This window comes from Sturnira hondurensis, unplaced genomic scaffold (genome assembly GCF_014824575.4).
Source record: "Sturnira hondurensis isolate 20B ecotype Veracruz unplaced genomic scaffold, ASM1482457v3 Scaffold0011291, whole genome shotgun sequence".
Lineage (NCBI taxonomy): Eukaryota > Metazoa > Chordata > Mammalia > Chiroptera > Phyllostomidae > Sturnira > Sturnira hondurensis.
Genome location: NW_028083922.1, coordinates 1,407,362 through 1,422,766, shown reverse-complemented (window position 1 = coordinate 1,422,766; position 15,405 = coordinate 1,407,362). Strand labels below are relative to the sequence as shown.

The window sequence follows — 15,405 nt, the reverse complement described above, 5'->3', positions numbered from 1 at the left end:
TCCCATTCCCTGGGCCGTCTTCCATTTTGTTGATGGTTTACTTTGCTGTAAAAAACTTTTAGTTTTACGCGGACCCATTTGTTTGTTCTTCCATTTCCCTTGCCCGAGGAGATACATCAGAAAAAATATTGCTACAAGAAGTGTTCGAGATTTTACTTGTCTATGTTTTGTTCTAGGATTTTTATGGTATTATGACTTCCATTTGCAGTGTTACTTATAATAGACAAGATCTGGAGGCAGCCCAAGTGCCTATTAGTAGATCAGTAGATAAAAAAAAGCTGTGGATAGAATAGGATAGAATTTACAGGATAGAATTTACATTTACAGGATAGAATACTATTTGGCCATAAAAAAGAAGGAAATCTTACCTTACCTGGATGGACCTGGAGAACATCACATTAAGTGAAAGAAGCCAGTCAGAGAAAAACAAATACCATACGATTTCACTCATATGTGGAGTCTAATGAATAAAATTAACTAACAAGCAAAATTAAAAAAATAGACTCACAGAGACAGAGAACAGCCTGACAGCTGTCAAGGGGCAGTGGCATTAGGGGCTGGTGGAAGACGGTAAAGGGATTACAGGAAAACCAGACACCAGTGTGGTGGCTTCGAGAGGGAAATTGGGGTTGGGGGAGGGGGAAGAGGGCAAAGGGGAGATCAATGGGGGCGGAAAGAGACTTGACTCTGTGTGGTGAGTGCACAATGCCGTATGCAGGTGATTGAGTGTTACTGAGTTGTACACTTGACGTCCCTATGGTTTTATTAACCAATGTCACCCCAATAAATTCAATTAGAAAGTTAATTCAGCTTTTTCCTTTGAAGAAGTTGGCTCTGGGGCCCTTCCACCGAATAGTTGTGCATAGTTGGCGGCAGTGCTGAAAAGTGAGAGAAGACAGAGCACCACCACCTCAGGCTAAAAAGTTTTCACAACAATTTGAAATTGTTAAATACTTGTAATCCCAAGGTACATTGCTATATACAAGTATTTCATTCTTTTTCATACATTATGTCATCATCATCATAAAACTACCAGTTAAATACCCCATTCCTATGCTGACACAAGAGGATCGGTAAGTAACCTGTTCTTGGCAAGTCTCTGAGAGAACCTGCAATCTCTGAAGTGCAGGCATAAACTCAAGTGGGTGTGTTGTACTGTAGAATTCCTGTGTGTATTGTATCATTTAGTCATTCAACTAGTATTTATCTAGCAGCTACCACGTGCTAGGCCATGTTGTAGGTCCTGGTAATATAGCCGTGATCAAATGCAACAAAAATCCCTGCAAATCCTGAAGCTCAGTGAGGAAAGACTGACAATAAGCAAATATTTTGTAGTGGTGGTATGAACAATAGAGAAAAACAAAACAAGAAAGGGGTAGGTGGAGGACTGGTGGGGATGCCATTTAAACTATGATGGGTGGACCTGTGGGTGTCTTGGGAAAGAGCTGTCCAGACAGACGGCGCGGCAAGAGCAGAGGGCCTGCAAGACGCACACCAGGCAGCTGGGTGATCATTGCAGCTGGTGTGGAGTGACCAAGAAGCAGAGCGATGAGATGGGGTTGGAAGGTTATTAGGGAGGAGGCACAGGCCTTGGAGGAGCTGGGAGGGTTTGGGATTGTATTGGCAGATGGACAAGCACTGGGAGACTTTGAACAGAACGGGTTCAGGATCAGATTTACATTTCAACAGGCTGACTGTTATGCAAAGAAAATACTGTAAAAGGGCAAGAGTAGGTACAGAGAGGCTGGTCAGGAGGTGGCATGGTCAAGGGCGGTAGCAGTGAAGGTGGTTGGATTCTAGATGGATTTTTAAAGGTAAAGCCGAAAGGGTTTGCTAACAAATCAGATGTGGGTTGGGAGAAAGGGAGCATCAAGGATGACTCCAAGATTTTTGGCACAAGCAACTGGGAGCTTGTGTGGAGTGTGTGCTCGGGAATGTGCTGTGTAGTTTTTTAAGGCTACTGGGGCAGTTTACTGGAAGGGAGGGTTGTATTTGAGGGAGAGGGTCAGTCTTTATATATTCACTCTGTCATTTGTGTGCGAAGGGAAGAGGAAACATCATTTTTGGTGACTAAATATCCCAATGTCATTGCATTCTGTTCCCATCAAAGCCACCCACGGGATTTGGGACAAGAGTTCTTACCCAGATCCAGAAGGTGGGTGTGCCCTCCTTTTAAAAGCTGTGACTCTTGTTGGGGAGGAAGGTTCCCCCGTGTTCTTGAGTCTGGGGGTGTGTGGCTGTGGAGGTTGATTCTGACAGTTGACTCTCAGTGGTCCTAAGTGTAACAAGGTGCAGGAGGACCTATTTGTGAGGCGAGTGCAAGCTACCTTGTCCAGAGGGAGAAAGGCAGGGTAAGACTGTGGGGGCAACCCAAGTATTTTGGGGGATGTGTGAGGAATTTCAGTTTTTAGCTTCATGGGGTAATCATGGTGAAGAAGGGCAAATATGTGTGTGTGTGTGTGTGTGTGTGTGTGTGTGTGTGTACATGAACAGGGATTGCAAAGGGAAAATGGAAAGAAACAGAGGCTTTCTGAAGCTTGCCAACTAGTGTCCACCCTATCATCACACACTTCATAGCATTTGATTTTTACTAAGTTAAACTGTATAATTCTCTGCCCCTCCTTTCTCATCATCCACCCAGGTCCTCACCTCCTGCAATCTAAGCTCCCTTTCCTATTTTGCTGAAATCACTCTCTCAGCAATCATTAAAGGTCCACTACCCACAGCCAGGACTCCCGACTTGCTTCCCACTGCCTTGACCTCTTCTGCCCACCACAGGCACGGCGGCAGGGCCTCGATGGCTATCTCACGTCTCCACGGGTTCTCTGTTCTACTCTCAGAATTTCTGCCATCATCTTCTCTGATGCTTTGCCAAGGAATTTCATTGCATACAAGAAGTCTGTAGTCCTCACCCTCTATCTCAAGGTCATGTCAGACTTTTCCATCCTTCTCCCCTGTCTCTTTCATGTCTCTAAAAATGCAGACCAACTGGGCCCCTTAGGCTGGTGTCTACTCAGAGCCTGTTATTGCTGTTCTACCTGGAATTCTCTTCTTTCATCTCTGCCTTCACTGTTCTATCGTCTTCAGAACTCAGCCTAACTGTCCCTAAAACATTTTTCTAAATAATAGTTCACTACTGCGATTGCTTTCTTTTATTATAGTCATCTCCATCTTCTTTTCCTCACCAAGCTACACTGTTTGAGGACAGGACACGTCTCTGATTCCTATGGGTATCAAAGTGCGCAGTGCAGTACCCAGAACGAGTCTCACTGGCATGTCCATGGAGTTCATAAAATGTAGAGGAATGTGAAATGGAATATGGAAATTGTCGGATTATGTTGGCACGTGTCCTGTTATAATGCACATTAACATTACAATTCGGTTGAATAATGACAAGTAGCAGTGGTTACTCACTGAAATAAGATAAACATTTCCATCCAAGTGCACCTTGCCTTTTCTGTGTCTTCTGTAGCTTACTGTGAACGAATCACTTCTGACGTAAAACTAATTTTAACTGGTCACATTATTTTTCCTCTCAATGACGGATCTAACAGGAGTTCTTTCTTATTGTTCCTGAGCCTTATGTCATGAACATGAAGACTAAGACATCTCTCCTCAGGTTCTTGTGTGAACTGGGGAGTTAAGTGGCTAAGGTATGAATTTCAATTAGGAAATAAAATGCCAGAGGAAAAGCAGAAAGAACTGTTTATATGAAGTAAACCCAGAGACACCTCATACCTACTGTACTTAGTGTGTCCACATGAGTTATTGAGATTTAATTTTTGGAAGTAAATGCCTGGTCTCCCCACCTTATTTTAATTTTTTTCTCTCTCTCCCTTTTTCTTCTTTTAACATTTTAAAACTTTTTAGCCTGAAAAAGGTGGTATGCACAAGCAGTATGTTCTAGTTTCAGAAAGTCTTTTAGTCCTTTAGTTCAGAAGTCCTAAATGCTAGTCCTTGAGGTTACATTGGAAGGTATTTTAAAATAATTAATCACTTTGCAAAGATAAAATTTCACTCCAGTAAAATATATATTATTACTTGGATATTGAATTCTAACAATTTTTTAGTTTGAAAAAAGTGTTTTTCAAGATGGAAATTGTTTGGACATATAGACATTTCTTTTATCACAGGTGAAAACTTACCTGTAGGGGTGGAAATTTTCTTTATCTCAGACTCACCTTGGAGAACGTAAATTCAAAGAATTACTCTACATGGTCTGTACATATTGCAACACAAATTACACGGTAATTCTATCCTTGTGTAAATAAATATATTAGAAAAAAGTGGAAGTGAAGTTTTGAAGTAGAAGAGAATGAAAAGAAGAAGAGTTCATAACATAATAAAAAAAGCATGGGAAATAACTGAGTCAGCTTGTCTTGAAGTGGCAAGCTAAATATTTTATTTCCAGTAGTTATAGTATCTACATGTTCTAAGGTCACCGTATTTTGTTTGCAACATTACGCTCTGTAATATAATTTTACTTCATATATTATTAACATTTATGAATATAAGAAATTCTTGAAATTATTTGTCCATGTGACAAAGTAAACACTTTGCTAACAAGACACTCTGTGCAGCGCCATCCAGATACCCTCCATATTTTCAGCTGCAGGGTTAGAAATCTGTTAAATTCTAACACTGTCATGCCTCAGTGTGGTTTTCCTTGGAAAGAAAAGAAGCGAATAGTCTTATAAACAGTACACTGTGTAATGTAAAATGTGGTTGATAATTCCTATATCATAACCTCAAAATACACAAATGGAAAGATTCTCCTCCACAGGCAATGGTTTTACACATCAGGAAATCCATGGAGACGACGTTATAAAAGGCAACGTCTGTTAGAAGGCCATGGGGCTAACCCAGGTCGAAAGTGACTGCAGCCACTGTCTGTTTCCTGGGCATCTTGAGGTTCGAAGTTGATTCCACCAGGGAAAATATCATGTAATCTGACTTTATCTAGGTGACTAAACAGCCAGACTTCTTAACCACTTCTTTCAAACAATGGTTTGGGTCAGGTTACTTCACTTCCAGGTCAGCCAAGGCATCAGAGATCTCCTCATTGACCTGTGAAGAAACGCTTGCGGGTGTGACATTGAGGTGAAAGTCGTACTGCTGGTCCAGGCCCAGGTAGCAGTCACTCATGAAATACAGTGTGTAGATATACCTAAAACAGGAAAATAGAACAGAAATGTCAAACGCTTTTCCGGTCACAAACACACTGCATTCCTTCAGAATTTCGGTGGTGGATTCTGCTTACCTTCCTGGTGCTTCGGGGGTATAAAAAGAGATGGAAACTACATGATGATTTCGAACATACCCTACTCTTTTCAGAGCAATAAGTTCTCTTTTATCCACTTCTCCTAATATCAAAAACCATCCTTCATCTTTTAATTTGGGAAACCGAGGGGTAACTGCATGGCTGTCTTGTTTTCCCTGTTAACAGGAAAAAAAAAGAGAAAGCATTAATAATTTCTAAATTTTCTCCACCACTTGGTTGTGATTAGATGGCTGCGTTGTCTTACTTGATGGCCATAAATCCACACAACTCAGTGTATCTATCTGGGATGTTTTCAATTTTCTGGTTTGGTGCCTTAGATATGCTATCGCTTACCGTTTTTTTAAGATCCTCAAAACAGTACTTTGTGGCTATATCCACCAGAATATTTTGGCTCAGTTAGTGAGAGCAGAAAGCCCTGAATCTTGACATCAATTTAGTAAATTCTCACACCATTCTTATAAATGATATTAATACCTCATTTGCAGATGAATAAATTGAGATACAACCAGGTTAACAAATCTTCCAAAACCTTATTCATAAGAAACTGATACTGGGGGTAGAAGGCAATCAAGCAATCAAGCCTAGACTCTGGACTTCAAGAAAACAGCCCTGGCCTGGTGGCTTAGTTGGTTAGGACAATCCCAGGTCAGGGCACATACCTGGGCTGTGGGTTCAGTCCCTGGTCGGGGAGTGTACAAGAAGCAATTGATTGACGTTTCTCTCACATCAATGTTTTTCTTTTCTCTCTCTCCCCTCTCCTTCCTTTCTCTTTAAAATCAATAAACATATCCTCAGGTGAGGATAAAAAATAAAAAGCACTATGTCATACAAACAGCTTCTGACTACCCAAGAATAATACTCATAAAAAAGCACATGTTCTAATAAGGTAATATTAAAAAGTCCTTTCTCTGAGGAATGAGCAATTATAAGCCAGGCAATTTGTAAGATATATTGAACACCACAATCTAAGATTAAATATCATGATAAATAATGACAGTACTTGAAGTCTTTATTTTAGATAAAGATTACAAAATACAAGATTCTATTCTAGTGAATCTTTATGACTTTATGGCATAATTATAGCGATAGTGACATATTCTAATCCTGACATGCTCTCAATTGGACCTCACTCCATATTCTGGAGGGACATGTTTCACTTAAGCATTTTAAAAAAGAGGACAAACTAATGTATTTTTACAGCATTTCTGAGCAAAATTTAGAGTTTGGGGGCATGATTAAATATAATTTTTAAGTAGCAATATTAAGGTAAAACAATCTTAGTTTTTTCCCCATGATTTCATCTATAAGATTATTATCTTTTTGGTAAGTTGGGACAAGTTAAGTCATCCACAAATGCTCATAGCAAAGCCCCTGAAATGCCAGAGGCCGATCAATTCACATTTACATGGGCTGATTTTTAGAGTTAGAAATCAGACGAGGTGGGATTTGAGGGTACAGCACTAAAAAGACATTGTAACAACAGAAAGTGATTGACCACGTTGCGTCTGAGAATGGGGGAGACAGTACTCATGAATCACAGCCTCACTCCTGTGGGCTTATTCTAGATATAGGAAAGCCCCTGACTCCACTTGGCTAAAGAGAAGGCAAATTTTTTGTTATTTCAATTATTATGGTACTGAAACCGGATCTGCCCACATGCTATGTACTAATAGTCTCAGAAAGCCAAATAATTAATTTTGATGCCACGGACAACAGAAAAGAGCACAGTAATTGAAAATAGAAATATTGTGAATCTTTGGCCTGTATGAACACTGACAGAACTCTCTCACACGCGTCAGGAGGGAGGAAGAGGCAGAGGTGGTGACTGAGGTGCAGAAGAGCTTGGTGTCTTGCTCAAGTTCATGGAGCTGAGTGATAGAGCTTCTCATCTAGGCCCCGCCCACCGTGGTTGCTAAGTACTTCTAGGGCAGTGCTTTCCTAACTTTAATGTTCATGAAGAGCCATCTGGGGAGCTGGGCAACAGGACGGATTCTGAGATCCCTCCTCCTGAGATTCTGAAGCAGTCAGTCTGGAGGAGGGCCAAAGAATCTGCACTCTAAAAGGCACTCTGGGAAATTCTGCTAGATTGAGTCTACAGGCCATATTTTGAGAACAGTACCCCAGGCAGCATATTATCATGTGAGGTTGATATTCTGGGATTGAAAATTGGCACAGAAGGAGGACTGACTGATCCCAGAAGACTGACTTGCTCCTTAAGGCCAGTTGAGAAGGAGGGATTCATGAATGACACGGCCGCATTAGTAATGTAAAAGATATGTGGGTGGTGCATGCTGGTATCTGGTGCGAAGCATCTGAGAATGGAAACCAAACACTGTACCTTGTGGAACCCAATGTGGGCTCTCTGCAAGCTGACTTGAAGCACATACTCTTGATCAGCATGCAATGTGATCCATCTGTTGTCATTTCGTTTGTCCGAAGACAGAGTTGTGATAGAAAGTTCACTGTGCCCTTCCACTGAGTCATCCCAACAGCCTTTAATGCTTAAGCTAACCTCTATCACTGGCAAGTGAGATATGAAATTCCATGCCTGGAAAAATAAAGATAATAAAGGCAGGTTAATTCGAAATATGGCAATCAACTAAGAAATAGAATACTTAAAAAATAATCAGCCTCTGTTTTGAGATTCAGTCCGGAGTCAATGCAATGATAAGAAATGGTGGTTTCCCTCAATGGTAGCATTTTTCAAAACTGAAGTACAACATGGATACCAGGATATTGACTTTATTACAATCCATAGCTGTAGTTAGAATTTTCCAGTTTTTCTTGTACTCATTGTGTGTAAAAATAGCATGTTTTTAATCTTTGTAATCAGATTCCTTCTTAAAAGCAACTAAAAACAAATTAATCATTATCTAAAGTTGTGACCACTTTATTGTAACTCCCTCCTAGATACTGAGTGGCTACAGACTGTACTGAAAGAATAAGTTTAAAGATGTTTGCTGCTTGAGATGGTTTGTTGTAGAGAAGCATCTATTCGAATATGTATGTGACTTCAAGGTAGAGAGCGTTACTCGGGGATGTAAAGGTAACTTAAAAAATGTGATGCAAATGCTGATGTCAGTCAGCGTTATCCACTGACCACTAATGTAAAAAAAATTTTTTGTCCATATTATAAATTTATTCTGAAATGAAAACATTTCTGTATGTCTGTTTATCACAAGGGGCCTGATAAGTCGAGGGTTCCTTCTAGAAACAAATACTTACTTTTGGCATTGTAACATTGAGAATACCAATTAAACTATACATACTGAAGGGATACAAAATACTACTTTTATTGTTATTCTTTAAGTTGAAAGATATTTATGAGAAATTGGTATGCATATAGTAACTGGTCATTATTGAATAAATAATGAATTTCTAAGTCTATGGAAAGGATGTCACAAAATAAACTTGATGTCCTCACATAATTGTCATCTTTTTCTATCACTTGTAATTATGTGGCACTATCACTATCAGTGAAGAAAACTTTTCAATATATTGGTGGTTTTCAGTTCCTTTCTCAGTTTCTATTTTTTAATTTTTTAAATTGTATTTTTCCATTACTCTTTAGCTTTCTTATCTGCCCTGTCCTTAAAGTCAGCACACTGTTGTCCACATTCATGAATTCTTTTTTCTAAGTTAGTTTTTAAAAGTACGTGAATACTTGCATTTTTAAAAAAGTTTCTTTAATATATACCATAGATTTGCTTACAGGCTTTGATTTCTGTCTGTGAAGACTTCATGCGGCTGAGTATACCTTACTGAAATACAGTAAGGTATACTGTATATACCTGATATATCAAACTGCTGCTTAGGAATTTAAACAATGTAAAGCCAATGCAAATTTTTCAATCTAATCCAACCCTGTCTTGCGACTCTGAAATTAGGTCTGGAATAGATCTTCAAGTGGTCAAGCTACAGAACTGTCTGCGCTGTGTGTCAAGGTACAAGGGACAGCCTCCCTCTGGCTGGGACCAACAGCTACTGCATCTAGAAGCTGTGTCTACTGCTTGATGTCCACTGACACTGGCCAGAGTGGGACAGTGGTCAAGGGGACACTTAAATACACATTCTCTGTAAAGCATTTACATTTGTGAGACAACACAAGTAAAATTTACCACATAAAGTAAGACTTGGTGTGTTTCTTTACTTGTACTATTCAATTAGTCACCAGTGTTTTCAGTTATTGGCAACACATTGGGGTTTTACTTTACAAAAATCAGATCTGGCTTTTATACATAGGCATGCTTTTTGTGGCATTTTATATTATTATTTTTCATCCTCATTGTATATACATATATTTGTTGGGTGTGTGTGTGTGTGTGTGTGTACACACGTACACATGTATATAAAACATGAGCTATTTTTACAGAAACTGCTAAGACATTTCAATACCAGCCAAACATATTTATCTGAGGATTAATCTTCATCTATTGAATCAGGCAGGAACACTGCCATGCATACAATTATTTAATTAGCAGCCAAATCCTCTGCCAGTCAGCAGCCGGTCTAGGCATACTGATGGGGTAGAAGATGCAAATCTCACAGTCGTACTGCTTTTTCTCATTACTACTGCAATTAGCACTTAAATTGATGCTTTAAACATACTAATTTCTGGAATAATTCAGGATTTGTATGTTACCTGGGATCGCCTCACTGCAGAGCCAACACCAGATTGCTCTGCATATTGAAGCACTTTTGAGCCAAATAACCATCATCATATCAGACTGAGCCAATTTGCATTTGGTTTTAAGGATAACAGAATGGCAATTTATGCAAATAAATTAAGTAAGTTTACTTCTGAGTTCTCCCTGAACTAATTATAACAATGTTCTAATTTTTCATCACATCTAAAACTTGGCTTGAAATCAATGTATGGCTATGTTATAAGTTGTTGTTGCTAATGGAAGCCTTGCTTTGATTTAAATACATTGTTTTTATTCATAATTTTGATGGTAATTTAGTTAGAAAGGTAGGCACTTATTATGAATATTTAAATAGTTTTTGGTGCCAATTTTGGGTTCAACAGAAATTGAACAATCAGACTTTAATGCCTATTACACCTTTTCTAAGTCTTGCTCCAAAATAAGTTCTGCTAGGAAAAAAGAATGACATGCTTTGTAAGTTTCTTCATTTTAATACCTGCATTTACAAGTCAATATGTTAATTATGTTATAAATCCTGAATGTTTACTCTGACATGTTTAGGGTAAAATTGCTTAAGATTTAACAGTCTAGATATGCCAAATATTTCTGGCATCATTCATTCATATTTTTGGCATTTCCAAAGATGGTTTGGAGAGATGATTTATGTCTTTCACAACACAGTTAGCTTTCTATCTAAGTTACATGGAATACAAGTGAGGAGTTTATTTGAAGGAATACTTTAGAATCTAGTTATAACAAAGTGATTACGATAAGGGTGGGGACATAAAAAAGTAACAGAGGAAAGCGCATGAAAACACACTGGAGTGTACACTGTGGAAAACTACCCTGAAGGGACGAGGAGTCCCCCTTCCTGCGTGACGCGGCTGCATGGGTGAGCCGCAGCAGGCTTTTCTCAGGGAGCTACTGGAGCATCTTCTCAGACTGTCACCCCTACTTCTAATTATCGTCGCCGTGCTGGTTTTTAACATCACTTACTGAACTCTTATTCTGTATCAGGAACTACATAAAGCAGTTTACATAATACCATCCTGCTTAATTCTCATGAGAACTCCCTAAGACAGGTATGTTGTTTTCAAATCCATAATCATGGTGAGTAAATGGTGGGCAGAATTTAAATCCACGTGAATCTGACTCCAATAACCAGCGCTCTAAGTTAGAAACCTCTGGGTACAGACTTCCAGAAAGAGTAAGGGAGCTTCAAAACATGGCAGAGATGGGCTTGACCTGCTTCATTTTTGCAGCTGGCAGCTCACTTTCTACCATGGAGCTGAACACATGGTCCTTCCCTCCGCAGACATGGATCAGTTCAGGGAGGCACTCGATGACGCCGTGGGAGCCGGCACGCGGGCCCTTCGTTCCTGTGCTCCATTTCCTAAGAGACAATATCAACACCAAATAATTCCTTCGTTGCACAAATGAGATTTCCTGGCAGTGGTGGCTTATACCATTTGAATAGTTTTTAAAAATTAAGATTACTGTAAACTTTTTAAGAGCCTTACTGGTAAGTTTCAAAATCAGCTTGCATTCTTTAAGATACCACTTAAAGTAGTATTGCTCCGTAAGACGGGCGGCTCATAAGGGCACTCAGTGCACAGTCAGGGTTCACAGGAGCAGGTAACCTCTATAGGAAGGCACTGACGTGCATTAATGATTCTACGTGGATGAAGTACTGAACTGCAGCCCTCGCATGTTTTCAGTGGTGCAGGCAAATGACTCTAATATAAGTGCTCGGATAAAGTTTCACTATAAATAGCTGTGAACACACAATTAAAAGTACATTTTGGGAATCTTTAAGATTCATGGTGTAAATAGTGCTGATCTCCAGGAACGCAGTTCACCTCAATCTTATTTGCTATTTACAGAGCAAAAAGAAACATATAGTTAAAATTATACAAATACAGAACTTTTCGGTGTCACAGAAAAGAACTGGACCAAATCTTGGCCCCAGGAGCTTCCATAACAGACTTGCGTGCTACATCGGGTAAGCACCCTTATGTGGCTGCTTTGCCACTGAAACCCAACTCCCATAGTGCTTAGTACCATGTTGGAAGGGCTCCTGCAACTGAGCTGCAGGCGTCTGAGATATGTGGTCTTCCCCTCATGCCGCCTGCTGCTGGTGTGCCTCGCTCCCTGAATGTGCCTTTCGGTTTCCAAGGGACATCCGTGGTGGGGCCTCAGCATCATGGAAACAACTTCCCTAGAACCCACTTGAGACAAGCTGAAGGCTCTGCTGAGGAGACCCCATGTGTGTCTGAGGTTCTGGTTGGCATCAGTATGCAGATGCCTCAAATGATTGCCATTCCTAGTCCATCTGACAAGAGGCAGACGGCACGGGAGAGCAAACTGCAGTCAGACTGTTTTGCTTGTCTACGTGACCGTGAACCAACATTTTGGCTGTAAAGTATCTCCCGACTGGTGGGAGACACTGGTGTGAAAGAAACATTGCCAACTTTGCTTGTGGTATGTACTGTTCTTTTCCTTGCAAAAATATCTGCAGCCATGTACTTAGCACCTAAGGGTAATATAATCTGATGATAATTTAAACTCAATTTTTAAGTGCCGGTTATATATCTTGATATAGAAATCCAGCTTTGGACATTTTGTAGAGGCACAATTTACTTTTTAAAATGGATTTCAGACTCCTCAAATCTATTCTGTAGTAACAGAAATTGGTCATTTATCTTGCTTTAGGCCACAAAGCAATTTAGCATCTTTTAAAATAAAGGTTGATATTGTAAAGGAATGAATGCAGTTAAAATAGAAATGTACCCAATCTGCAAGTGGAAAACAATTCAATAGAAAGTTAAAATGAACTGTGGTTGAGCTTGGTACTAGATCCAATTACCAGTGAGAAAGTTACTTCCCACATCTCCCTCTGGGAAGCAGGGACTTTTTTAATGTAAAGAGTCAATATAGTCTAGACACAGCCTGAAAATCAAGTGACCACGTGTATGAAGAAAATAATTTTTTGAAACTCCAAAACCAGTTACATTGAACATTGAAACAATTACCTGAAAATGTGCAGATGCTGGAGTTCTATGTTTGGGATGGTAAGAAGAGAAGAGTCTTTCAGCCACCGACCCTGGATCACCATCTGCACCAGGTTGGTGATGCTCAGGGCAGTCACCAGCCAGCCCTGGTCTGCAGCCACATCGAGCATTGCCTGGGCGAGAAAGGCGCACAAGTTACAGAAGCACCATGAAGGCACCTGCCCTCTCCACTGGGGTCTGGTGTCAGCTTTAACAGAAAAGAAACAAAAACTTCCAAGCATTGTACCTCTACATACATAAGTAAAATTAAAAACAGAAAATAAACTCCAGCTGGATTGAAGGGAACAGTCTCCCACAGCATTTATTGCACAGTACGTCACACAAAGTGCCAGGTATTCAGCTTTGGTAGGGCAGCAAAGATAGCCAGATGATACTGGTACACAACAACAAAATGAGGAGACAAACCCAGTGTGCTTTACACGCAGATACCTGTACAATTCATTGTACCAGAGCACTGGCAGAGTAAATTCAGGCAGTCATTTCCAAATTAAAGTATGTAACGGTAAGGCGATAGGAGGTTTCCTTGCCAAACATTTATCTCTCCCCCAAAGAAGGCTAAAGACAGAGCCCTTGCTTTCAATGAAAACAACATACCACACACTAGCAAAGGGGACAACTGCCAGTGATGCCTGTGGAACGATGAGAAGCCACTCACATTAGTCTGTACATCTGATCTAATGTTTTATGGACAAACAAATGCTACATTTGCTTAAGGCAAAACTAAACAGGGAAATCTTATTTAAACAAAGAAGAAGTTTACATAGGCAAAACTATTTCAATTAAATTAAGATTCTGGTGAGTGCTGAATTAAAGACATATAAGGTAATATCATGTTTCAAGGCAGCTACTTCATACAGTTTGAGGAGTGTCCTCTTGTTTTGGGAAATAAAGAGATGAAAGAGAAATCAGATGTACCTAGTACATGCTTAAAATGATATTAATAGTAAATATCTCACCAACAGTAAAATATTTATCAAGTATTATACAAAATCTATTAGCAGATGTGTAGAAATAATTTTAAAGTATAGTATTTTAGTAAAATTAATTTGTCATATCACTTAGTACTATTGAGGCAGACACATTTTTCTTCTAAGTTTTTAATGTCTTATTCTATGTTCTCTAATTTACAAAAAGTGAAATAGTTTTTAGAAACATCTGGCTAAACTACTAACTTGTGGTCTTTTTACACACATCACAGGGAAATGGACCAGTGGTCCTGGATATCACGGGGGATGTGAATGGTCAGATTGGTCCTGAGCACCTGTGAGCCCGCTAATTATACATCATAAAGCCTGAGTGTTGGTAGAAGAGATGTATTCATATGGATGAATATGTATCTATATCAATGTGTGTACATGTACAAACATACATGTTCATAAATCTAGGGAAATCCACTTCTTTTTATTATTTCTTGGCAGAGCTGATTAGAACACTCCGCCCTTCTTTGAAGTGCACGAGACAAGCAGGTCACGATGAACACCACGCAGATTACAAAAAGCATTAGTTCACAAGTCACAACTCTTGAGCGTTCTCGTAGGAAAGAGGAAAGGAACAGAGAAATGAATAATCATATCTAATCCAGTATCATGATGATGTTAGAAGTTGTAATGTGGAGTAACTATGGTGATTTTACTCGTGATTTTACATTATAACTTGACTGGAAATAAATTCCAGACCAAAAGCTCACGGACTAGAAGACTTGGATGGATGAACCACATGTTTTTAACTTTGAAGTTTTCATGATGAAGTTGAAAGATTTCATAAAATTTATGAGAGTTCCCCACAATTTTTCATTGTATGAGCCAGATGTGAAAATGTAAAAAATCATGCAAAGTGATTGCTTACATGAAGTAAATGAAAAGCTGTATCATGAATTGAAAACTATTACTTATCTTGTTTTAATTTAGAGAAAAGGCAGGTGGGGAGATGAAGAATCTGGGACGAGAAAGGGTTTTGCGACCACTCAAACGTGGCGAACCACGCGCTCATCCCCTTGGTCCTCTGCTGCATCCTGCCCTGCCCGCTGTTTCCTTCGGCCCCCTCCACCCCACCAATGCCTGGGTGCTGACCCTCACTAACTCACCTGAAACAGTATAAATGGTCCTTTATTTTCACCTACTTTTCTTGGATTCATATTTTAGATTTTTATCAAAGTAAATTTTTATACAAGTAAAACTGCTGTTATTTCTCTGTTTAAATATCTTCAATGGCCTCCCACTGCGCAGCGGACAAAAGCTGAGTTTCTCTGCAGGACGGTTCACATCCTACTGCTAACCCCTTCCTGGCACGTCCCTCAGGCCCTTCCTCTGGCTGTACTAAGCTACTCTACTTCCCCACGTCTGCCCTTCCTTGCTCTTAACGTTCTCTTTTTACAAGCACTGCTGCTACCTCATCTCACCAACCTGGG

The 15,405-nt window shown here is 39.7% G+C and overlaps 1 protein-coding gene across 1 annotated transcript in view; it reads right to left on the bottom strand.

Annotated features, from left to right (window-relative positions):
• Positions 1–4,377: 4,377 nt before the first annotated feature.
• The window catches only part of ASCC3 (activating signal cointegrator 1 complex subunit 3), a 320,030-nt gene continuing 309,002 nt past the window's right edge, over positions 4,378–15,405 (bottom strand). Inside the window, exons 38-42 of the mRNA XM_037059706.1 lie at positions 12,960–13,111; positions 11,173–11,320; positions 7,620–7,829; positions 5,261–5,436; positions 4,378–5,167 (exon numbers count right to left, since the gene is read on the bottom strand). Of these exons, the coding sequence (XP_036915601.1) occupies positions 5,020–5,167; positions 5,261–5,436; positions 7,620–7,829; positions 11,173–11,320; positions 12,960–13,111 (834 nt within the window). The 3' untranslated portion in view covers positions 4,378–5,019. The remainder of the gene's footprint in view (positions 5,168–5,260; positions 5,437–7,619; positions 7,830–11,172; positions 11,321–12,959; positions 13,112–15,405) is intronic.